We start from the raw sequence: 25,980 nt of genomic DNA on the forward strand, positions 1-25,980 counted from the left end.
TACTTACATCTATCTGACTTACTGTATGTAGATCTCAATTCAAAATTAAAATTAAAAGACTGCAACATAGATCTTATTTAAACCACCCCCCTATGATTCTAGATTTAATGTGTAAATGAACGTGAGATCATTTGCTCTTTCTACAGGTGTTGAGAAAGATAACTGCTTAGACTTTATATGCCTACTGAGGTAACTGTGCCAGGAAAATTATTAATCAAGATCTAATAGTGTCTTTTTTTTAATCTGGAGAAAAACAGAAAGAACACTCTGGATTATAAAAGCAGGTAGGTAGGTCCCAGTTGTCCAGTAGTCCTAATCAGGCACAATGTTGCTGCTACTCGCTCTGGTGAGTGTGGCTTTGGCTCATCCTTTTGAGGAGGACTTTAATGGGTAAGTCCATAATTCCTTACAAAGCAAGTTTGCTAGCTTTTGGACAAATTGTTGAAATTTAAGTTTCCATTCATTATTTTCACCACTTAGTAATCGGGTGTTCCGTGTCAGTGTACCTGATGAAGATCACATCAACTTAATTCAGGAGCTGGCCAACACCAAGCCGGTAAAGTGACAGTTCTCTACTTTATACTAACTCTAAAGCCTGAACTAGTCTGGTTCTACCAAAAAGCAATGACATAAAATATCATCCTGCAGGATTTAGGAATAAAACTTGGAAATTATTTAATGCCACAGTGCTTTCTTTTGCTGCTTAAATTAGATTGTAGCAAGCCCTGTAGTATTATAAATCCACACAACCTTTTAGAAGAGCTGACAGTGACAGTTAGATGAGCTGAATCTGTCTTGAAGGTCATAGAACATTTAACATGCAAGTCACTTCCCTTCCAAGACAAAGGAGAAAAACAACCAATTTGGAAATGACTGAAAAAACCAGGCTTTTGTCCAACTTCAAATTCATTTCCGTAACCCATGTGTCATCTTTCCCTTTGATTTTCTTTTCATTCCTAATCACAGAATTTGAGTTTTCCTGACCTTGATTCTAGTTGCCTTAATGGTATGACTTGAGGGAGAAAAGGAAGGCAAAGTGCACCAGTGATTTCCATACTATTCTTTTGCTTAAAAATAATGTTACTACTCAAAAAATATCCATGGGGTTAGAATCTACATTTTTTTGATTATATGCATAATATGGTAACAATCTACTTCTGAGTACAAATAGCACCACCTGGGTCAATTGAGTATATGAGCTACAACAGTCTCCTATCTCTTAGGTGTCAGTCTGCCCATCCATCCATCCATCTGTCCATCCATCCATCTACCCACCCACCCATCCATCCATGTATCTATCCATCCATCCATTCTTCTATTTCTTTTTCTAACTACCATCTTCATGTACTTCTGTTCTAGCTCTTAAGGTAGGCCTGGAGAAATGATGTAAAAGGCAAAAAGTGTCATAATCATAAAATGTGAAGTTTGCATTGAAAGAAAATAGAAAGTCATCTACTCTAGACTTTCTTTCAAATCTGGAATTTCCTTCTAGGAAGTAGCATCCCTGCTTGCTAGCTTTGTTTGGCAATTGCTTCTAGGGACAATGGGAACACTTTACAAACCACCCTGTTGGTTTTCTGTAATACACAAAGATGTAAGGTACCTTTCTTCTAACTTTGACCTATTAGAAGCAAATGAGTCAAATACCACTTAGCTCTAACACTTGTCTTCTGTGCCATTCTATTGTCTCTCCTTTTATTAGCTTACAAAGTTTGGAGCATTCTGGTCACATCTGGAGACAGTTCAGTCTTCACATTTCTTCTTGAAAATGTATCTTTCAGAATTGACAGTGGGCCTCCAGGAGCACCCTGATGGATATATATGCTACAGAGCTATTACTTGCCTTTGCTGCATAACAGACCCACTTTTTCACACCTTCGAGATATTAGAACACACTCCACTTCTAATAAACTTGGGTACAATATGAATCATTGTTTTTTTTTCCTCACACAAATGTTTGAAAAAGATTAGATCCTCTACGACTGGAGTTACAGATGGTTGTGAACCGCCATGTGGGTGCTAGGAATGGAAGAGCATCCAGTTCTCTTCACCTCTGAGTCACCTCTCCAGCACCCCAAACAGGTCTTCTTGATTTGTGTTTTTCACGGGTAAAGAAAATGTTGAGTAAGTAAGGTGTCCACACCAAGAGGCCTTCATTATCATTCAGTAAATACATATTTATTATTAGTCTCCAATGTACCATGTAGGGCATTTAAAAACGTAAGTGATTCAGCAGCTTGCTGTCCATAGGATAAGTATGCTCAACGACCTTATGTAAGGGGGTGTTATCTAGAGACAGCACTGTGTAGCTTTCTGACTTATAAAAAGGCATATCAGGACATATACTTCATCAAATGCTTCCAAGATCAAGATTCTACCAGGCTAGTAGTTGCATCTTCCAAATTATCAGATTAACTGGGCCTTCAAACCATGTTGCTTCCCAGGGATCACTCTTCTTTTTCTGATCATTCATGGTCCATCTGCTTCAAGTTGGCTCTGTAGTTTATTGGAATCAATGCCAGGTTCCAGAAGATACCTCTTGCTTCATCTATTTCCCAAGGAACTCCTCCACTCCCAAGTAAACCCCTGGAACATTTTTCTTCCTCAATACGGCAATGCTATCTGCCATATTGTTTTAATCATCTCAATTCTCCCATTTTATTGTGGTCAAGCAGAGGGGCTGGTCTAAGATTCACCAGGCTTAGTTTCTGGACATACCACTTGAAGCTGGTCTTGTGCTCTCTCTGCACCTCACCATCCTCATTTGTGATGGTAGTTATAGTATCTCCCTAGAGGGCTGTTGTAAGAGTTCAAACAGGAATATAAGCATACCACTTGAAAAAAAATTAGGAGGAACCATGTAACTACTTGGTGGCTGTTATCATCAGATTGAGCATTTGAATACAATTTCCATGACAATATAATTACTTCTCTCATCTACCTTGAACTTCAGTGTTCTCTTTGGAAGTTGAAAAATCTTGGAAAAAGTGGAGGACAAAGGAGAAGTAAATAGGCCAGCTCTCCTGCAGCTGTGGCAGCACACTGTAGCTAACACAGGAAGATGCATGCTTCTTCCTTATGTTTTTCTTTATTTCTAACATAAATTTTCAAAAGGTTTAAGTCCTCTTTAGTGATCATGCTGGTGCAGTGTATTCTGGGTTGTAGCCTTCCTGATAAGATCATCAAAGGGGCATCTAGTCTTTTTATTTATCCTTGGCCAGTGTGTCCTTCCTCCCAGCTTTTGAACGTGTCCTTTTAAGAGCTGGATATATTGAAGGATCAGAGCCACACTGTGCTTCAGCACTTTCTCACTTGTCATCTGTAATTGCAGAGTGGGGGTTTTATTTTGCCCCTTCATTCACATCCTAATTGGCCTCCTCAATTGATACATTTATAGTGACACTAGCTGTCAGTCCTCTGGGTTTTCTTGGGTTATTTTTTCTGGAGTTTTAAGTATATTTTCCTATGTTTAATGTAAAATTATTATTATCTCTTTTATTGTTGACATATAAGAAAGTTCCTTCCTGCTCTCTGAATTAGGCCTAGAATAGAAGTTGCTTTACTTTCAAACAAGAAAAAAACGTCCTCAAGATAAATGAGAGACCTACTAGGTGTTTGACTCCCAATAACTCACAGTGTGAAACAAATCTGTGCACATTTGTGAAAACTCAAATTTGTGAAAACTTTTGCTTTTATCTGCCAAATTTACTTTCCAAAGAATCTGACATGAAAGACAGGAACTCATGTAGCCCAGGCTCACCTTGAATATGCTATGTAGCAGAGGGTGGCTTTGGACTTCTTATTTTCCTACTTTCACCTTCCAAGTACTAAAATTACAGGCATTTTCAGTCATGTATGGCTTCATGCAGTGCTAGAGACCAGATCCTGAGCCTTGTGTCTAGGCAAACACTGTACCAACTGAGCAACATACCCAGCTTGAATTTCAGATTGATACATTAGTTTATCTTGTCTTTGTGTTGGTACAGTACCATATTTTAATAAGGACTCAAGTTACACACCATCTGGCTGACTATTTCACAAGATTACCTCTTAAAGATGGTCCCTTATAATCCAACAAATGTTCTATGTGGATCTCTGTCACTCAGAGCTCTATAATATAATGTTATAATTTTAGTTTTATAACACTGGCCCTTATAGCTCAATTTCTCACATTTTGTATCATACATTTCACCTCACTTCCCTATTTCTCACTTACAAGTCATTCTAATTCCTGAAATTCATTCTCTCTCTCCTTATGTTATTATTTGAGGTTCTCATTTGTAACCACTTGGTGATTTGTAACTGCTGTGGGAATGCAGTGTTCCTCCTATTTTCCTGGTTCCTAGGAAGCAATGAGTCTGTCTCCAGAATTGCAGCTCTACATCACACTTACAGAGCTCCACATGGGTGGATGTTAACCACACCAATCTTCTCTATGTCAAAGGGAATGTTTTGTTCTGGTGTTTTGTTTTGTTTTGCAGGGCTAGGTATAAGATCAAGTCCGGAGCTTTCCCTATAGCAGACAAGCACTCTAACACTTTGCTGTATGTTTAGCCCATGAAATTGAAAATGTTGAACAGCCTCAAATTAGGCCTTCAAGTTTTGTCAAACATTATAATAACCCCTCTTTTTAATCCCAGCACTAGGAAGGAAGTAATATGGCTGGATAGAGAAAGGAATATAAGTCATATGTGCTTCCCAAATACTGGTAGCAGAGGCATGAGATCCCAAGTGCTAGGATTAAAGGCATGTATTGGGATTAAAAAGCCACCATTGCCTGGCATCTATGTTTAATCTAGTGGCTTGTTCTGTTCTCTGATCTTCAGGCAAATTTTATTAGGGTACACAATATATCACCATACCTCTTAAAGAATCCATCATTCTTACAGCAGAAGTTCAAGGAAAGTTATACAGACACATCTAGTCTTCCAATATATGTCAAAGCTAGGAAAATGAGTAAGAAGTGAGGAAGTCGGGAAAGGTAATTCACAGGTTCATAACAGAAAGAGAGGTTATGTCAGAACCATTCTCAAACATATTATACAGGCATTTGTTGCTCTGAGTGGAAAGTTAGCATCTTGATAAATACTCTTTGAGAAGAGACCCTGATTCAAGACTGAAAAAAAATAGTTCATTTGAAAGTGCAGTAAGCACCATGAAAACACAAGGGAGGGGTGATATCAAGATGGAAACACAGTCAATGCAGTGTTATTAAACCACTGTCACAAAGGATAACTGGAGCGTAACCCACGGAGAATCTCCAGGAAATGGTACAAACCACATATTTCAATATTATCCTACCCATTAGATTAATGAGTTGGAAACCTAGACAGTTGTTTCCTAGGGTCATATGTTCAGTAAGTTCCCCGAGTTATTTCTGCAGCATCCCAAGTCCACCTGGAGCATATACTTGGCTTTTGCTGGTTCTGGGGAAAAAAGCCTCAAGGGAAGAGGTACAGCTCTTGAAAGAGGGGTCCTGAGCCACTGAAAGGTCCCAATAATTATGAGGGAGATGGGCACTGTCAATGTTGGCTACAGACACTTTGAGGACTCCAGTGTTAAATGCCTGTATCTGCAGCTGAGATAACATTGGAAGGTCAGGAACACTAATTTAAACATAATGTTCAAAAGTGGACTTTCCCTTCTATCCTCATTCCTTTTCTCTTTATAGTGCTGGCTTTGTTACTACACCCAGCTTTCTCTGTGTTTGTTGGGGTCTACCTTTATACTGTCACCATTATCATTTTAGCTCCAGTCTGTATCCTCCTTATTTCAACTCTCTGTGTTACACTGTCTAACCAATCCTTTCCTACCCACTGATATAGTATCCTGTCAACTGTCTATTATATCCATAACCACACCTTCTTCTGGGATCCATCTTGTTGGAATCACATGTCCTTCTGCTGACCTGGCATCCATTATAGCCCCCACAATGCCTCAGCATCCACTGGACTGGTACAGTGGTTTCAAGTTCAGCAGGACCAGCTACAGTTACTAGATTCCATGCAAGTGCACCAGAAACTTGGTTACCTTAAAACCTTCCATCCTCAGTTTCTGGTGCACAATCTCAAAATCTGCCCAGTTTTCCTTACAAATTTCCCAGAAATGGTCACAATTATTACCAGTACACATTTGTACCCTGAGCCTAGCTCACAAATGTCTAGATATGTATTGAGTGAGACACAGTAGCAAAGCAAGACCAAATATCTGATTTATCTCAGACTTCTAGACTTCAATGTAAAGAAGAAAAAGAAAAACATATGAAAAAGAAGCAGTAGAACCTATTTGACATTTTTCCATGAAAATGGATATTTGTGGTGATGTATGTATAAATAAAAGCATTAGAATAATCAAATGTGTTAGTTACACTATTATTTCCTACTTAACTTTCTCTAAAGTTTCCCTCAAGAAGACAAAGGCCATATTTGATTCACCCATTATTATGTCACCAACCTGAAGCCCTTTATGTAATAAGCCCAATTAACAGTTAATGAATAAGATGAGAATTTCAATATACTACTGGACACTCAAGTGTATTTTGTTTCTGGCCACATCAGGAAGATATTCTTGGGCTTGCATTACTGTGACTTTCACAGAAATCAGTTCCAAGACTATGAAAATAAGTCTCCTTAAGAAAAAGGAGGCACAATTTCTTTCTACTATCTTTTTGTTCTGTAGTGGATTCATTATCACTCATGAGCTTTATCCATTACCACAGAGATGGCTATCATAATATAATAAGCAAGTGCCCCATAAAATTGGAAAACAGAAAAGGACAGCCAGAGAATACTGTAATAAACTAGTATTATGAGAAACAATTATGTTCTTCATGCTTCTTGCTAATCAGTTTTAATTTTTTATATATCTGTATATATTTTGCGTGAGTGTATATGTGTTTATGATAATGCAGTGTTTGTTAAGATATATGTGCACCTATGCTTGCTATTATATATATAATATATAATATTATATATATACATATATATATATTCATCTGTGCACACAGAAGCCAAAGGAGGATGTCAGATATCTCATCTGTCATTCTCTAACTTATTCCCTTGAGACAGAATTTTACACTGAACCTGGAGAGAAGCTGGTAGCCAGCAAGTGATCTTCCTGTCTTTGCTCCTCTCTGCCCCTCACTAAAGGGGTGTTGGCACATGCAACCACACTCAGCTTGTTTTTGTAGCATGTGTTCTGGACATTTGAACTCATGCTTATGCAGCAAGCACTCTTACACATGAAACCATCTCCCCAGCCTTGTAGACATTTTTTATTGACGTATAACTGGTTGGTTCTTACTAATTCAAAGGAGATATTTATAAGAGATTGCCTGGATGATTTGTTTTAAAATGATTGTATGGAGTAAAGCATTAACGTGATCTTAGATCCTAACTTGTCATTGAACTATAGATGCTTTTTTCATATCCCTATTTATTCAGATTGATTTTTGGAAACCAGATTCTGCTACACAAGTGAAACCTCTCACTACAGTTGACTTTCATGTTAGAGCAGAAGATGTTGCCATGGTGGAGAACTTTCTGGAGCAGAATGAATTTCACTATGAGTAAGTTTATGCTTTATAGCTATCGGAATTCTCTCCCCTTTTATTAAGCCTGTGACTAACCCAGGGAAGCTAAAATGAGGAGAAAGTTATGTTTTTCCTACACAAAGAGGTAATGGCAGAGCTAGCACCAGACCCCATAGATTAAGATTTAATGGCTTTTGTGTTCAGTTATTGCTCTAATGAAAATGTTTTTCAGTTTCAAACTAGACAAATATATGACCTACTACTGGTTTTAAAATTATATAGAGAGTAAAGGCCAAGCCAAGGACACTGTTATCATCTGGGCATAGTTTTATCCTCAATTCCTCTCTCTGAATGGCCAACCACACCTCTTTTGGGCAGTGATGGCTCTTCATGTTGTGGGGGCTCTTCACATTCCTATATATTAAGTCTAGAGATAATATATCCTTTTTAAAGACCCTACCACTTGTATCAGGAGAAGTGAAGAAGGGTCAAAAAGAAAGGAACATAAACTCTAAATAACAAGAGTGGAGTTGGATAAACTGTTAGATACTCTCCCCAAATATTACATTGGTATGTGTACATCATTCCAGAATGCCCATCAAAGAAAAGAATGGTGTCCATTGATTGACAGTCCAAAATAGATATTAAGTGTCTGGGTTATTAGATACAGAAAAGGGTGACTAGGACTTTACATCCATTGGGAGAAGATAAACTTCAAGGGAAGGATTACAGTGGTGTAAAATAGTTATTAGAACAGAACACTGGGGATTGAGCAGAATGAATGAAATATATGGCTCAAGGAAGGATGACCAATGAAATGAGGCTTTGGTTGAGAACTGAAGAGTAAGTAGGGGTCAGCCAGACAACAACATGGAAAAGTCTAGGTAGAGAACAGATGACATGCTTTAAGTTAAGAAAGAACATGCTAACTCAGTGGCATCTGCAGAAGAGAAGAGAAGAAATGATCCTGGGACAACACAGAGCACTTCCTCCAGGGGTGGCTCAAGGAAGAACAAAAAGAACTCCTTGAGTCCCAGTCTAGGGTGTTCAAATACCTATCCAGAAATCCCTGATTACACATGCAAATCTGCATTATGGTTTGAGAAAATATGATGTAGACTATTTTAGCATCAAAAATTACTTTGTTGGGTTTTTTGCATCTTAAAAATATAAGAAATAGTATCCATGTCAAGGAACATGTGAGAAGTCAACTGTACAATTTGTGCCATCATCAGAAGTGGTATAGACAACAAGGGAATGCTTTAGGGGAAACCAAACCAGAACCTATCATTGCCTCTGCAACTTCCTGGCATGAGACCTTTAGATCTGCTTAAGTTTCCCAAGCCTTAGTTTCCTAACCCACATGATGAGGATGTAATGAGGAAATATGACAGTGATAAATGGACAACATGCTATTAATTCACACTTATAATCTTACTACTATTGCAAGTTCTGCTGGTTTACTGTTTACAAAGAAGGAAAATTTGTATGTATGAGTGTCTTGCCTTTTTATTGACTTATTTATTTTAAAATTACATGTGTGAAAGAGAGATTGAATGTTGCTAACTGCCTGTACTATCATTTTTTCTATATATTGAAAATTTTTATAGGGCTGGAGAGATGGCTCAGGAGTTAAAATCACTGGCTGTTCTTGCAGAAAACTGAGCATTTGATTCTGAGCTCCCAGATGGTGACTCACAACCATCTCTAACTCCAGTTCCAAAAAATACAGTGCCCTTTTCTGTCCTTCACAGGCATTACATGCACATGGTGCGTAGATATACATGCAGGCAAGACACTCATACACACAAAATTAAAAAAAAAAAAAGAACTGTGCAGGCAAGTATCTTTGAATAACAATGGCCACATATAGTGGACTCAATAGTCCACTTTCCAGAATCTGCCAGAGGTGGGAGGAATAAGACTACACCATGTCTCCCTTTCCTTTCTAGCTATAATATTTATTGCGAGTTACAGTGATATAATTTACTTGCATGTTTTAAAAAATTAAAAGAAAATTGAATGGCACTATCATAAAAAGTATATGAAAGTATATAGTGTATATGCCTATGTATTTTAGAACCACAATGAATCCCTTACTATATTAAGAGGTATTGTTTTAAGCTTTTACAATAGTAGCTAATTATTTATAACAATATTTTGTGATACAGCTAAAGTAGTTCTTTGTTTTAAATCTTATAAAGCCAAGAAAGAAGGAAAGAAGGAAAGAAAGAAAGGAAGAAAGAAAGAAAGAAAGAAAGAAAGAAAGAAAGAAAGAGAGAGAGAGAGAGAGAGAGAGAGAGAGAGAGAGAGGGAGGGAGGGAGGGAGGGAGGGAGGGAGGAAGGGAGGGAGGGAGGAAGGGAGGAAGGAAGGAAGGAAACTACAAGGCTGCAAAGGGTCATTTGAAGTGAGCCCCAGGCTTCAAGCAGTCAGCATTATATTTCAATCTGATCAATATTCAATTCCCAAGTTAAGAACAAACCTTGGATATAAAGCTATAATTTACCTTTCTTTGTGCACAGACTTAAAATTTGCTCTATGATAATTCAAGATTTGACTAAAATTGCTAAATGATAAACATCTTCTGATGCTCTTTCCCAATGTGCAAAGGGATATTTTTGTTATTGAGTATCATCTTTAATTTAAACATTTTTATACTTTATTGTCTGGATTATTCATAAAAATGTTGACTAACATGGCGAGAATGCTAAAAGAATGTCTCTTTCTACAACAAAACAAAAGCAGCAGCCTCTCATAGTTGCTAAGTATTCTCTCAGTCATTTGAACTTGGGTGGGCTGTGTTAAAAGGATAGCTACATGTCTTGTCAACTTTGCTGCTATTTCCTCCATCCAACACTGATTGCTGACTATCAGCAATGGTAATGATTATGGCTCTAAATAAGAGATGTCTACTGAAAGTCTTAAGGTGATGGAGTGCAGAGGAACAATTAACTTAGGATATATTTTCCCTGGATACCCAGTAAGAAGCCATGTAACTTACATATTTTGTAGCACATCTTAGAATATAAAGAACTAGGGATACAGTTCAACTGTACACTCACCCTGTACATGCAAGGCCCTGTGCTTAGTTAGGCCCAAGCATTAAGGAAATAAAAAGTTAAAGTATATCTCACCTGCCATCTCTACTGGATACTTTTTCCATTCCAAGAATTTCTTCTGTATTCGGCAAGATTTGTTCTTTCTATTGGATGATACTGAAATAGAATTGTTTTCTAAAAGTTTTCTGTCAGTCGATTGTTTTTGGTTTTCAGATTTTTGTTTTTCATTTTTTTTTTGTTTGGGATTGACTACTTTTTCACTCTCAATTATCGCTGAAGATCATTTTCCCAATCCTTTTATAGCCAAAGGTTTAGTATTTCTGTTTTCTTAGTTTATTAAAGGTTGTAAATAAAGTTTTTACTTTTGAAGGCAAGAAAAATGGGTTTTATTTCATCTCAGAATTGAAAAGGATATTGAGAGTCCTCTTATGAAAAGCCCCATTCTCAAATCATAAAATTAAGCCCAGGGAGTGCGTGATTTTTCTGCAGCCAATACATAAATTGAGCCAAACCATTACATTGACCTTTTTATTCCCAACTCATGATTTCTTCTACTGTCCCCTCAAATTTTTGCCCTTCTAGTTAAGATGTTGAATACAAAGAAAGCACTTATAATTGTAATCCCTCAAATGTCTTCATCCTCATCCCCAAGTGATGGAAAGCAAGGAGTCAATTTGCCATAGCTAGCTTTGGAGATGGAGGAGGCAACCACAGCCAAGGAATTTAGGCAGCCTCCAGGAGCTGCAAAAGGCTCAGAGGGATCAGTTCTTTCCTAGGAGTTCCAGACAAGAACATACCCACATTGATATCTTTCTCTCAGCCCAGTGAGATCCATGTGGGACTCTTGAACTCCATAATTATACATTGATAGACCTATGATGCTTTAAACTAGTTTGGGATGAACCACAGAATACTAACTCACTAAGGAAGTTTTGATGACTATTCCAAGGAAAAATTCTTTGCTGAGATAAACTCTAAGATTTGCTCTTTACCTCTTTTAAATATTAAGAGAGTTAGGTTGTAAGAAAGAATTTACCAAGAACTCAAGTCATTTAGCATTAATTTATTGCATTTTCTACAAACACACACACACTCATATCCTAATTCACCAAATGGAGTGGGACTACATGGGAGGTTCAGAGGGTGTCACTGATAGGTCCAAGGGACTAAAAGAAGAGTTTTGATGTGTGTCTGCAATTCTCTAATGTTAGATAAAACCACTGGAAAATTTAACTGTGAATGACAGAAGTTTTGCAAACCGATCTTGTTCTGAAATATTCAGAGATCAAGGACATCGATGCTCAGATATTTTTTCCCTTCCAAGCATCTTTCCACTCAAAGTAATAATGAAAGATACAGATAAATACACATGCATACACTTATACCACATACATGTGACCCTAATATAGGAATTTTCAACTGGATTTATAGGAATAGACAGGCCTCTAGGGTTCTACCTCTCCAGTTTTAGTATTGCCTTGCTATAGAACTGTTATTAGATTATCAGGTCAGCCAAACAGCAAAGAAAACACTAGTTCTTTTTTTTTTTTTTTCATTTTACATACCCACTACAGTTCCCCTTTCTCCGGCTCCCTCCCACCTCCCTGCCATTCCACCTCCCAGTCACTCTCAGGGAGAGTAAGGCTCCCCATGGGGAGTCAACAAAGCCTGGCATAACAAGTTAAGGTAAATCTAAGCCCCTCTCCCTGTATCAAGGCTGAACAAGGTATCCCTCCATAGGGAATACACTCTAAAAGCCAGTTCACACACTATGATAAATCCTGGTCCCACTGCCAGGGTCACCACAAACTTTCATCCACATTCAGAGGGCCTAGTTTGGTCCTATGTAGATTCCCCAGCTGTCCATTCAAAGTCTGTGAGCTCCCACTAGCTCAGGTCAGCTGTCTCTGTGGGTTTCTCCATCATGATCTTGAAGCCTCTTGTTCATATAATCTCTCCTCCCTCTCTTCGACTGGCCTCCAGAAGCTCAGCCCAGTGATTAGCTGTGGATCTCTCCATCTGTGCTTCCATTGGTTACTGGATGAAGGTTCTATGATGACAATTAGGGTAGTCATTAATGATTACAAGGATAGGCCAGTTCAGGCACCCTCTCTACTCTTGCTAGGAATCTTAGTTGGGGTCATCCTTGTGGATTCCTGGGAATTTCCCTAGCACCAGGTTTCTCCCTATCCCCATAATTGCTACTTCTATTATGATATCTCTTTCCTTGCTCTCCCTCTCTGTCCCTCCCCCAACTCAACCAATTCTAGTTCTTTAAAGCCAGTTTCTTTTTACCTAATAAATATTTAGTGCTGTTAATATTTTTGAATTGTCAACCAGTAAATTGTTTTCCTAAAATCCTGCAGACTGGCCCTCAGCAACCAACTCTCACATTACATTGGTGGTAGTGAGTAGGTTTCTGAGACTTTCAGTGCTAAAATCAGGAAAATACTTGAGGTTTAAAAAATGAAATAAAACTCAGAAATGTACTGTTGTGTGGATGCCCACGACCCTGAGGCAAATGTTTGGATATCAAAGAAAAACCATGTCTGTGTTTAGGGTCCCTAAAGTATGTGAAATATAGGCCCTGTAAGATTCCATTATACTCCTGCTCTTCAGGGTCCTTGATGTCTCACTTCTTGTGATTGATAACAGAATCTCCCTTAGGTAGCTCAGCTTGAAGAGCCTCAATAAAAGTCAGAAGGCAATTGTGTGAGCCAGTGGGAGGCACTGCAGCTTCTACTAAAGCTGTGGCTCTTATCTTCATGTGTGTTCCCTGGAAAGAATATACTTATATTGAGAAACACCCACTTTGACTCATACAGGGTATTGATAAGCAACGTGAAAAATGTTCTGGAAGCCCAGTTTGATAGCCACACCCGTACAAGTGAACACAGTTACACCAAGTACAACAAATGGGAAAAGGTATGCAGCATCCCTGATTCTGATAATTTTTCAGGGGCTTGGGGGTTGAACCAACAATATCACATTGATCCAAGAATTATTCCTTTTGGTAGATAGAGTCCTGGATTAAACAAGTTGCCACTGATAATCCAGACCTCATCTCTCAAAGCACCATTGGAACCACATTTGAAGGACGTAACATGTATCTCCTCAAGGTAACAATTTTTAAACATAACCTGAGTAGCTTAAATCAATGAATTCTGATTCACTGGCATCTATTTCATAGACATGCTTATCTAAAAGAAAGAAAGGAAAGAAGGAAGGAAGGAAGAAAGAAAGAAAGAAAGAAAGAAAGAAAGAAAGAAAGAAAGAAAGAAAGAAAGAAAGAAAACAAAAGAAAGAAGGAAGGAAAGAAAGAAAACTCTATAGAGTTTTCTATAGCTCAGATTCACTGGATTCTTTTATTCTATGCACACTTTTACATAATTACTTTTGATTGATTAAGAACGAAAATCTAGTAAAATAAAAGAAGTCTTATAAATTTTACCACATCCCTGTATGAAATCTAACTGATGAAATTCTCCTCTCCCAGAAGTGGTTTCCAAGTTTGTTTGTGAATTGCAAGCCATTGCTGGAAATCATCTCTCAGGCTATTCTCATTTATCAGACCACATTACGATGAACATCAATCAACAACTTGTTTCCATCATTTTCAATGTTACTTTTGTTCTGGAATTCTAGTGGCAAAATGAAAAGATGAGAAATAAGTAGAGAGAAGAAAATTTTTCATAAAGTTAGCACCAATTATAATTACTTATAATTAGTCATCTGGTTGTCATAGTCACATCATCTAATAACAGTATCTGAGAATAAGTGTTACAGGAACATAGTTGAGCAGAGTAATCAAGCTTCTTGTGGCAATGTAGGCTTGATAAGCCTAGTAATAATGCAAGCTTTCAGCTTAAACATGGTGATCGTTCAGAGACAAGAACACTTTCAGTGTTAGGATTCACCTATTGAGTCAAAGGGAGTGGTTGTTAACTCCTAAGTGCCATGTGGTGAATCACATTTCTCCATTTCTTTTCGTTCACAATAGGTTGGCAAAGCTAAACCAAATAAGCCTGCCATCTTCATTGATTGTGGTTTCCATGCAAGAGAGTGGATTTCTCCTGCATTCTGTCAGTGGTTTGTAAGAGAGGTAGGTCCACAGAATGATTTTTGACAGAAGAAATAGAAAATAATAATTTCAATTAATTCCTTTATAACCTAATAACATGAGAAAGTAAAATATATATAAAAAACACACAAATGCCAAAATTCCCAGTTCCTATTGAGGAAAATTAGTTTTAACGTGTCAATAGACCTTTGTAAGGTACACATTTTTAAGTTAGAAAAAGGGGTTTATTTCAATTTCACTAAATTCTACTTTTTCAACTGCCTTTGGTAGACTGGCTTACAGCTAAAACAGTGATTTGTCCTTTAAAAAATTGATCAGTATGGATAAATCACCAACCTGACCATAAGCTAAAATGTTGAAGTTTTCAAATGTCCATTCATTCATATTGGTACAAATAGACACTTCATAAACCATTTATTACAAGAGAATTCCAACCAATATATGCACAAATAATGAACAAAATTACCTGTAGAATATCATAATAATATTGATTTCAGTAAACCCTCTAAAGGGTACAAAAATTAGTGCATGAAACTGTAAGGAGTTACATTAGGGAAATCTAGATAATGTGTGGGGACTCCCTGCACTGTTTTTACAGCTCTTCTCTAAATCTAAAATCTTACATTAATATGATTTTAAAATATAAGAATTTATTATATAAAACCTAATTTCTTTTGTTCAAAGGACTTCTAAATTAATTTGCAATGACTTATCCAAGAAAGCCCAGAGAAAGGTTGAATTTAAATGTAGGCTGGCAACTAGGCAGAGAACCCTGCTTCTATTACCAAAGTTAACATGCACCTAGGTCATGTAAATTTTGACAGCATCATCTCTTCCATCCCATGAGATCCTATATTGTTATTCACATACAGGCTGTCCGTACCTATGGACAAGAGATCCACATGACACGGCTTCTTGATGAGTTGGACTTTTATGTTCTGCCTGTGGTCAACATTGACGGTTATGTCTACACCTGGACTAAGGTACATGAACTCTGAAGGATGTGTGAAATTCACACCAGCTACTTCCTATGGTATTTGATGTAACTATAGAATCTAATTTCAGAGCCGAATGTGGAGAAAGACCCGCTCTACTACGACTGGAAGTTCCTGTGTGGGCGTGGACCCTAACAGAAATTTTAATGCTGGTTGGTGTGGTGAGTATTGCAGACAGCAGTAAAAAGCATAAGAGGTGAAGCAGCATAAGAAAACAATAGGTCAATCTTCAAAACAAGAAAAACTACAAAGTTTTATGTTATCGAATTTTAACTTTCTCAATGCACAGAATATAGTTTATTAGTTCATTTGATTAAAATGTGTGAAGCCAAGTTCTGTGTTGTATTTCCAGCTATGTTAAATTCTGGAAGTGCACAATTGTCTGACAATGTGTGAAATGTATTTACAGAATCTAATCTGAGGATCATTTAGACATCAGTATTAAAAATAATCATTTAAAGAAAATTGTGATGCAATAAAGTGATCATAGTAACAGGATTTTTCATGAATATTATTAATAACTATCCCACTTTATTAATTTTATTTAATTAATTTATTAATTAAAATAATTAATATTAATTAATGCTGTCTTGATTTCCCTGTGTATACAAATATACAATATAGACCAAAGTATAGTCAGAACATATGGATACTATTTGTCTTCATAAATATTTATGTTTAAAAAAGGCCTATAGCAGAAAGATATTAGTGATTTCATATGTAATTTCTTATTATATCATCTTAAAAACATTTCATCCTAATATATGCATAGACAGACAGATAGATAGATGATAGATAGACAGATAGATGGCAGACAGATGAGAAACCATGAAGAATTATTGTAAGGACTCCTGAGAAAATGCCTTATATTATTTAGCTTCCTAATTTGAAAACCAGAAACATCTAACATCTCCTATGAGAACTTCAGTAGGTGATCATTGACCACTAATAGGAACATACATTTCTACAGAAGTGGGAGCTTCTCGAAGTCCCTGCTCTGACACGTACTGTGGACCAGCTGCAGAGTCTGAAAAGGAGACAAAGGCCCTGGCAGATTTCATCCGCAAGAACCTCTCCTCTATCAAGGCCTATTTCACGATTCACTCCTACTCCCAAATGATGCTCTACCCTTACTCCTATGACTATAAGCTGCCTGAGAACTATGAGGAATTGGTGAGTGGGTGCAATGGGAGGGAGACCATTTCAGTGTTGAAACTTTTTATTCTGATTCTGAAAAAGTTATCAGAACAATTTCTGGAAATTCTCTTACTAGTTTCAGGAGTAAAAATTGTGTGTGTGTGTGTGTGTGTGTGTGTGTGTGTGTGTGTGTGTGTGTGTGTGCGTGTGTGTGTAGTATGTATGTGTCTGTTATATATTAAGGAATTGAGTTGTCTAAATAAACTGAATGAAAGAAATGGAATTTTGATACAAGGAACAATCTCCCTTGAATGTGATTTATTTACTAATATTCAAAACAATATTCGTTCCCTTTAGCTTTACCACAATAGTGATTGTATTATCCTTTTCTGTTGTTGTGATAATCTACCCGGACAAAAAACAAGCTAAGGGAAAAGAGACTTATTTTGTCCTATGGTTTCAGAGGATATAAAGTCTGTCATGGCAGGGAAGGCTGGACAGAGCATAAGGCCCGTCTGGCAATCAGGAAGCAGAGAGGTCACGTTTCGTTCACACATGGAAAACAGAGAAAAGGAACAGAAGTAAGGCCAAGTTACACAACTACACACCCTGTCCCCAGTGAGATGTTTCACCCAGTAAGACTCTTAACTCCTAAAGATCAAACAGTGCCACCAGCTGGAGACTGAGTGTTCAAACACATGAGCATATGCAGGACGTTTCATTTTCAAAGCACAGCACTGATGAAAGGATTATTTTAGTTGTATTGGAGATAATCAACAAAGTCCTTGATGGCACACCTCATTTTTGTCAGTGTCTATTTTGCCAAGTTGCTTGATCTAGATTTGACACAAACAGAATATGGCAAATGGTATTACAAAGTTGTAACATTTAGTAGATAACGGCTTGATCTATGAGGTCCTAAATTATTTGTTTCATTGTTTGATCAGATAAAACAGTAATAAATCATTCAGTAATCAAATAGTGTGATTTAGGCTTTCTAAATATAGGCAACAATTTTTAAAAGTTTAAATGTCTTTGACTCTAATATTAGCAGTATTGCTTAGTGATCAAGATATAATCATATGAGCAATTAACTATTATGAGTTCATAGAAGTCACATTAATAAGTATCACACATCAATAATTTTAAAGACATGTTTGAATCCTTCAAAAATACATATTTTTAAGTTTCTAGCTATCAGAAATTGAGACCAATGTCCCAAAAGAGCAAGATAGGATTTAGAGTGTTTGAATTGGACACACACACACACACACACACATAAATTAAAACAAAAGTATCTCTATAGATTATAAAATCCTCCCAAAAATACATCTTCAGCAAAACATTAAAAATGCAGGAATAATAAGTATATGTGGAGTGTAATTTATGTTTAGTCATTCAATATAATTTAAAGGAAGAACATTATGTAGTCATAAATTTCCACTGGCTTCATAAAACATCCAGTCCTTCGGTGTAGACTTCCTAATAATGCTATTTATCATCAAATGGAGTTTTAAAGCTCATAAAATGATACTTGAATTTTCAAAATTCTGAAGAACAAGGAAGTATGAAACTAGGAGATATTTATGGTCAGAGAAAATGAAGAACTGTGATGCATAGTGGAAAATCCCTCCAGTCCTAGCCATATGGCTGCATTTGCCAGTTGTGCTAGCTGCCTTCCGTTCAGGGAGTCTTTTCCTGTGCCAATGTGTTCAAGGCTATTCTCAACTTTTTCTTCTATCGAGTTCTATGTGTCTGGTTTTATGTTGAGGTCTTTAATTCATTTGGAGTTGAGTTTTGTGCAGGGTGATAAGTATAGATTTATTTGTATTTGTCTACATGCACCCATCCTATTTGACAAGCACCATTTATTGAAGATGTTATCCTTTTCCCATGTGTATTTCTGGATTCTTTATTAAAGGAACAACAACAACTGGGTGTTCATAGGTGTATGGATTTATATTTGGGTCTTCAATTAAATTCCACTGACCAATTTAAGACCCACATATTTCTATGCACTCTACTATGATATCCCATCAACTCTTTTGAGGAAATCCATGAGAAAAGTTTTGCATCCCACCTGCAATTACCTCTGACCATGGATGGCTATTACAAAGTATTTACTTAGATTGCCTGATAGCACTTACTTCTCGGGGTACAATCTTGGATCCTGAACCATTCTTTTGATGAGCATATATTCATTATCCAAGAGGAGAAATATGACAATAATTAGAAAAAATAGCAATTCTATAAAAAACTACTAAATGTGACCACAAATTAAAAAACATCTTTCATTCAGTGGCATGTCACTCACTGCTTATTCATTAAATTTTTAATTAATGAGCTACAAAGGTAGAATCCTGTCAAGCTGAATGTGGTAGCATACACCTTTAATCCCAGCACTCAGGAGGCAGAAGCCAACAGATCCATATGAATTCAAGGCCACCCTGGTCTACATAGCAAGTTTCAGAACAACCAGTTCTACATAATGAGACTTTGTCTCAAAATAAGTAGGTAAGTAAATTAATTAATTAATAAAAAGATACTGTCACCTTACTTAAGCATGTGAGGACAATGTAAGGTCACATTTATAGATAAATGGTAAAGGTTCAAAGGGAATAAATATTAATTAGAAGGTAGACAACTGCAGTGCTATGCTCATGCCCATCACTGCTGACACCGTGTCCTGGCCTAATGACTACAAAGCCATTATCCCACAGTCAAGAGGCCACTGACAACTAAGGTGGATAGAGGAGGGCAGAAAGTATCTATTTAAGGTATTTTCTCAGAATCTATTTCAAAAACAAATAATAAAAAAACTACCCAAAAAGTTTTAAATGAAACCATAAAATGTCTTTTAACAAAGAAGCTTGTTACTGATCTACCATTACAAAGTTCAGGGAACTTCTTGGCTTGATAAAATTCTCCTCCTGGGCCAATAGTATATGACTTAACAGAAATTGCATTGGATGTACACTAAGTTTCCATAAATTTGACATTTGAGAACTTAGGGTCTTACTGAAATTTAGAGGTATGAAACCATAAAGTACGTAACCAGGAGTTTAATTGTGCGCAGTTGTAGGGATTCATGAGAGAGAAATAGCAACAAATGTAATAGGCCGATAAGAAAGGAGGTGTAGCAGTGGCAAATGCCTTTAATCCTAGCACTAAGGCAGTGGAGGCAGGCTGATTTCTGTGAATTCAAAGCCAGCCTGATCTACACAGTGAGTACTAAGACAGCCAGGGATGAGTAGAAAATCCCTCTTCAAAAAGGAAGAAGAAGGATGGGGAGAAGGAGGAAGAAGAGAAGGAAGAGGGAGATATGGTATTTCTTCTGAGAGTTAAAGAATGAACATGATTCAGATGGGCAAGGAAAGAATGGAACATTGAAAGCATAGAATAAAACCAACAACAGTCAGATTAAAAAACAGGATTAAGGAGTCTTCTTGAGAGAAAAAGCTGGATGGTGAAGTTGGGCATCTTGTGAAAGACACTGGATATCAAAATAGAAGCCTGCATCACAGTGAGCCCTGGAGATAGAGATGTGGTAAATACTAGCCAGATCTGTTACATGACTCCCCATTTATTTTGGATTTCTATAAAACCACTAATTTTTACTATAATCCTGTCTCAAATCCTACATGAGGTAGATTCATACTAGAGCAATGTTCATAGTTTATTTGAAATTTACATTTAACTGGGAGTCTATATTTTTGCTAAATCTATCAGTCCTGCTGTCAAGATGATATTTTTGGGAACCAAGATGCTGAAGGCATATCTGTAATGTCATCAGCAGAGACACTTTCAAAACAAAATCTATGGCTTCCTTTTTAACTTTTCTCCTAAACTCTCATCAGCTATAACTGTATCTTTTACATCATTTTGAACTTATTTTGCAACCCATTCGTACCCAGAGAAGACATTTGGTAATGTTTGTGAGACATTTTGATTGACATACTATGGGAGTTTGCTGACATCTCGTGGTAGAGGACAGACAATGCTGATAAACATATTACAGTGTACCAGGAAACCTACCTGCCCTCCCCCCCCCCACACACACACACACAGTGATCCAGCTGAATACCAGAAGAGCAAGAGCAGAGGTTGAGAAACTGCTCTAAACAAAGGTAAAAGCAGAGTCACATTTCTGTCCAAAGGCTTTTGGCTCTCATCAATTTTTTATCTTCCTCAAAAATAATATATGGTGTTCTGCAAATTTCAATTGGCAAAAGTTGCCCCTTTCCTGTGTTACAGAGTATTTATTTTTAAAATGTATTTGGGAGAAACACCATGTCTCTCAAAACAAGAACTCTCTGGACTGCAAATTCAACTGACTCACACTTTGTGTTTTCCTTGAACATCAAAAAGTGAGGAATAGGAAGCAGGTCAAATGAAGGACAACATTGCTTCATGTCAATGGCAGCATTCATTCCTCTATTCCCCATTGCTCCTGAGATCTAGGGAGGCAGCAGGCCAGCTTTCCTACACCAGTTGTTTCCCTGCCTCCTGTCTTCACTTCTATCAGGATCCTTCTGTTCCTCAGAATTAGGAATTTCCTAGTTCCAAATGCTTTCTCCTTGGTGCCTGCTGGAAGCTTAAGATCTCACTGGGCACCAAAATTATAAAAGTACCATTTCCTATTGGTCCCTATAAGTTAAGATTATCACAGGACAGAAGGAAGGAAACCAAAGTTAGAGATAATTTGAGGTTCTTGTTATCACATGTTTACCGACAAGGACAGTTAAACTCTGGTCAAGTTAAATTTCTTAGAATTATTTCATATCTCAGGCTTGGTTGGAGGCTCTTGTTATTCTACACTATAATAAGGGACTCTGGACAATTAGCCTAACTCTGGCAGTGTGCAGGGGATTGGAGTGAGAGTCATGTGGAGGGGCGTACATACATGCATACACACACACACACACACACACACACACACACACACACACACACACACACACATGGCAAGGCGTTACCTGACACTGTGGCAAATGCTAGAATGACACTTCCATCCAAAGCTCTCAGCAGGCACTAGTTGTTCAGCTCGTTTGCAACATTCCCACTGAGTGTACTGCTATACATGGCATTCCATTCTGCTGAAAAATTCTGTGGTGGTATAATGTGAACAGGTGATACTGGGAAGATAAAGAGTAATATTGGTGAAATTATTTGGACTTTCCAAAAGGAAATACCTGTACTGAGTGCAGAGAATTTTGATAAGGGGGATTTAAAATACAACATTTTAGCTGATTAATGTCTATTCTGACTTTTTTCTGTCTCTTAGCTTTAAATAGGATCAGCGAAAGGTTTCATAGACTTCTTCCTTTGTGGTAAATGTCAGTATCTAAATATGACAGTCCATCAACCATAAATACACAATATTACTGCCCACTCCCATACCATACTTAATCTCTGCTCAGGAGGTCACAAGCCAACTTGAAAAGCTCGGCACTATGTACCCTATCCAGATCTGGCCCATTTGTAATGACTCTGAACCCCAGCACAGGATTCACTCACCCAATCTTTACTGAGTGGCCTGCTGAGGATAGAGATGAGTATCCTAATCAGGGTATGACAGTATAAGTTCAAGGTCAACCTGAGCTATATAGAAAAAGAACAAAGAACAAAAGTTAAAAAGAAAAAAAAAAAGACTAGCCACAAATCCTGCAGAGAACTAATAATAGATGCCAGAACAACTGATTTCAATAGGCTGAAAGAGCTCTTATAGATGGGGGCTGCTGCAAAAGAGAGACCACTGCAATTAAAGAGAATGGAGGGCAAATTCACAAAGAAGATCACATAAAAGTAAACATGAGAGATGATAGAAATTCTTTGATTAAGCAAAGAGGGGGAAGAGCATTCCGGTGAAGGAAGAAGAATACCTAAAGTCAGTGTAAAGTGAGGAAGTGGAAGGGTGCAGGGGCCATTTAGGAAATCCTACCTCAGAAAGAACATGAGATGAGATTTGAGACAGACCTCTGGGATGGGGTCACAATGAGCCTTTTTGCCAAAAGAAGAAGTTGAAGCCACTGAAGACACAAGTTGTGGTAACCCTAAAAGTGGTTACCAGGAGATAAACGTCCATAGTAGAGAGCAGCTGAGGACAGGGACAACAGAGGCTGAGGCACAAACTGAATGTTCCTTTAATAGTGATAGCAATAAAATGACAGCCCTTTGAAGCTAATGTCAGTCTCAGACAGAGGAATTGACTCCAAAGTCACATTTTCTAAGCAATCATTGTGTGTTCAGCTGATAATACTCCAGCCCTAATTCATACCATCCTGTAATGACTCAATGTTGGCTTTCTACCTACCACATGTCGAGTCATGGTTGTTTTGTTTGCCTTTTTGGGTATGTTTTGTTCCTATGCAATGACATCAATAACCTTTGTCATAGCATAAAGACTTCCTAGCCTTTGCTTTACATTGGGGAAAACATCCTTTCACAAGACTTATTTATGAATTCCAGTATTACTAAGCTGGAAAAATTGAAACAGTCATTGAAAAAGTATAAAATATTAACCCAAATGTGGCATAAATGTCTTTTTTTTTAAAACAAGGGTACAGGGGTTGTGTTTATTTGGCATGGTTACTTTCATTTATTGATTTCCTGATGATTCTTCTTCAGAATGCGCTGGTGAAAGGTGCGGCCAAGGAGCTTGCCACTCTGCATGGCACCAAGTACACATACGGCCCAGGAGCAACAACAATCTGTGAGTCTTGGCTTTAGAACTATGCAAAGATACCACATGTTTCCCACTACCTTTCTTTTCTCACCATTTAAAATGTATAACTTTACCTCACAGTGATTTTTTTAAATGAAATATATATTTTTCTACTAAATAGATATATAGAGAAATAAATATTCTTTCCAAACAACAGTAACATCTGCTTTCTGCATGCATCTCTTGGGCATCTACTGTGTGCCAAGCTTTCAGTAGGTGCTAAAATAAAAACAAAGGAAGGATTCAGAGGAGGGAAGCAGGAAAGATAAGAGGGAATAGGTAGACCAAAGAAATCTTTGAGGAAGTCACCATAGCAAGCATGGAAAGACACAGGTGCTAAGAGGTGCTAGATTAGGATTACAAAGTAAGAACACACCCAACCTAAGTGCCCAGCATGCTAAAGATCTTATTCTACCACCTTAGGAATAAGATCTAAGATGTTTAGCTGAAGAATCTTTACAGGATGAAAACACAGTTGTGGAGTAATTATGGGTAAGAAGGGGGGTTTCTTGAGGAATAAGCCACTCTTCAGAGGAACCCAATTCCTTTATGTGTGCAAATCAGTAAGAGAGAGAGAGAGAGAGAGAGAGAGAGAGAGAGAGAGAGAGAGAGAGAGAGAGAGAGAGATGAATACAGTGAAATTTTATTTAACCATAAAAAAAAACGAAATCAATTTTGAAGAAAAAAATGGTTGAAACTAGAAAATGTTATATGAAGTAGCCTCACCCAGACTAGAAAGACAAAAGCCACATGTTCTCACTCATATGCAGATCTTAGCTTTACATATGTGTGTATTTGTTCCAGAGCTAGTGTATATTAATTTCAGAAAACTAGAGAAGGGGACAAGAGGGTGAGGTAGGGAAGAGGTCTTAAAGGAGAGAAGAAAGGAGGGACCAGAACACATATGATATGAGAATGAAACTGCTCTTACAAAAAACCCAGGTTCACTTCCCAGTACTCACATGGTTGAGTCACAACGCCCTATAATTCTAGTTCCAAGAGATTCAATACCATCTTCTACACACACACACACACACACACACACACACACACACACACACACACACACACCAAAACAGAAGAAAAACAAAACAGAAAGAGCTGGGTGGGTTGAGCTGGAACGCAGCATTGTGGTCACTGCAGAGTTTGAAATTATCTTAAAAGGCACATTCTGCAGAACCAGTTTTCAGTTTCTATTTCTACTTTCCTCTACCCTCCAGTGATTTCTTTTTGCCCAAGTTCTGAAAGGATTAGAAATAGACACAAGGAAAAAAGACTCAGTCTTGTTATCAAAAGGCCTCCACTGCAGCTGAGAAGGCTCCAGCCTGAGCTGCTGAGTTTGTTGAGCTCAGGGTGGAATAGAGCTTTCTGTGGCCTTACTTTGTAAGGTGTTTTTTTAAGGTGGTTCTGACAGAAATGACTCACTTGTGCACCTGTTTTTAAGCATGGCTTTATTCAGATGAGTTAAATTAGCTTTATCTTGCCACTATGTATAAGCCAATAAGAGGTAGGGACAATGTCTCTCCTTTGTCCCAGCATCTCTAAAGATGAGCACATGACCTTGCAGCTCAGTGAGAGATACTTAGTTCTTGATTTAAATCAATGAACAATAATGAACAAATATACTAGTGACAACAAAATTATAATTTAGTGAATTAACTAAATGAATAATTGTGCCAGGCCAGTTGTCAGACACCAAAGATAAAAAGCGAAAACCTAGGGGTAGAAGTAGCATGGCTCAGGGTTAAAGGCCTTGCCTAACATGAAAAAGGCCCCGGGTTCAATCTCTAGCAGTGAAAGAGAAGAGGGGCACCCTTGCCCTCATGTTGTCAAGTTTCATGATTCTGAGGTTTCTACCAACTTGGGTGCTGTCCTCCTACTACTCAGCTTTCCTGGGAGACATCCATTCTTTAATGAGTTATTCATAGTGCACTCTCCAACCACATGTAATTGCACTGAGAATTTCATATCACTAAAAATACTTTCTGAGATCATTCTCACAAAATAATTCTGGGGCAAAATTGTATTGATTTTTTGAAATACTTTGTTTTTCTGTTGAATAGATGGTTAGCCTGTCCATAATATTTTTCACAGTGAAGAATTTGTAGTTAAAGAGAGAAGCTGATTTCTTTTCCCCTACTGTTTTCTCATTTCAGATCCTGCTGCTGGGGGCTCAGATGACTGGGCTTATGACCAAGGAATCAAATATTCCTTCACTTTTGAACTCCGGGATACAGGCATCTATGGCTTTCTCCTTCCTGAGTCCCAGATCCGCCAAACCTGTGAGGAGACAATGCTTGCAGTCAAGTACATAGCCAATTATGTCCTAGAACATCTCTATTAGTGAAGATCACAATGCACCTTATTTCAAAATGCTCACTGTTCATTTCTTGTCTGTCTTGACTTTTGTTTGTTTGGAGGCTTTGCAGATTCCAATCGTTCTTTAATTTTC

At 37.6% G+C, this 25,980-nt stretch overlaps 1 protein-coding gene across 1 annotated transcript; it reads left to right on the forward strand.

Annotated features, from left to right (window-relative positions):
- Positions 1–325: 325 nt before the first annotated feature.
- Positions 326–25,980, forward strand: Cpb1 (carboxypeptidase B1). The gene is made up of 11 exons (XM_006993811.3): positions 326–390; positions 481–556; positions 7,443–7,567; positions 13,417–13,516; positions 13,609–13,710; positions 14,592–14,693; positions 15,545–15,655; positions 15,738–15,828; positions 16,638–16,840; positions 23,432–23,516; positions 25,685–25,980. Exons 1-11 carry the CDS (start codon positions 326–328, stop codon positions 25,870–25,872), a joined length of 1,248 nt encoding a protein of 415 aa, XP_006993873.1. The 3' UTR covers positions 25,873–25,980.

The sequence above is a fragment of the Peromyscus maniculatus genome, chromosome 6 (assembly GCF_049852395.1).
Source record: "Peromyscus maniculatus bairdii isolate BWxNUB_F1_BW_parent chromosome 6, HU_Pman_BW_mat_3.1, whole genome shotgun sequence".
Lineage (NCBI taxonomy): Eukaryota > Metazoa > Chordata > Mammalia > Rodentia > Cricetidae > Peromyscus > Peromyscus maniculatus.

What these genes read in the sequence shown, in the direction of transcription:
- Cpb1 (XM_006993811.3), top strand. Translation starts at nt 326, where the DNA reads ATGTTGCTGCTACTCGCTCTGGTGAGTGTGGCTTTGGCTCATCCTTTT. An exon ending in AGTACAACAAATGGGAAAAG is followed by an intron (nt 13,517 to 13,608) that starts GTATGCAGCATC and finishes TCCTTTTGGTAG; the next exon opens with ATAGAGTCCTGGATTAAACA. An exon ending in CCCAGGAGCAACAACAATCT is followed by an intron (nt 23,517 to 25,684) that starts GTGAGTCTTGGC and finishes TTCTCATTTCAG; the next exon opens with ATCCTGCTGCTGGGGGCTCA.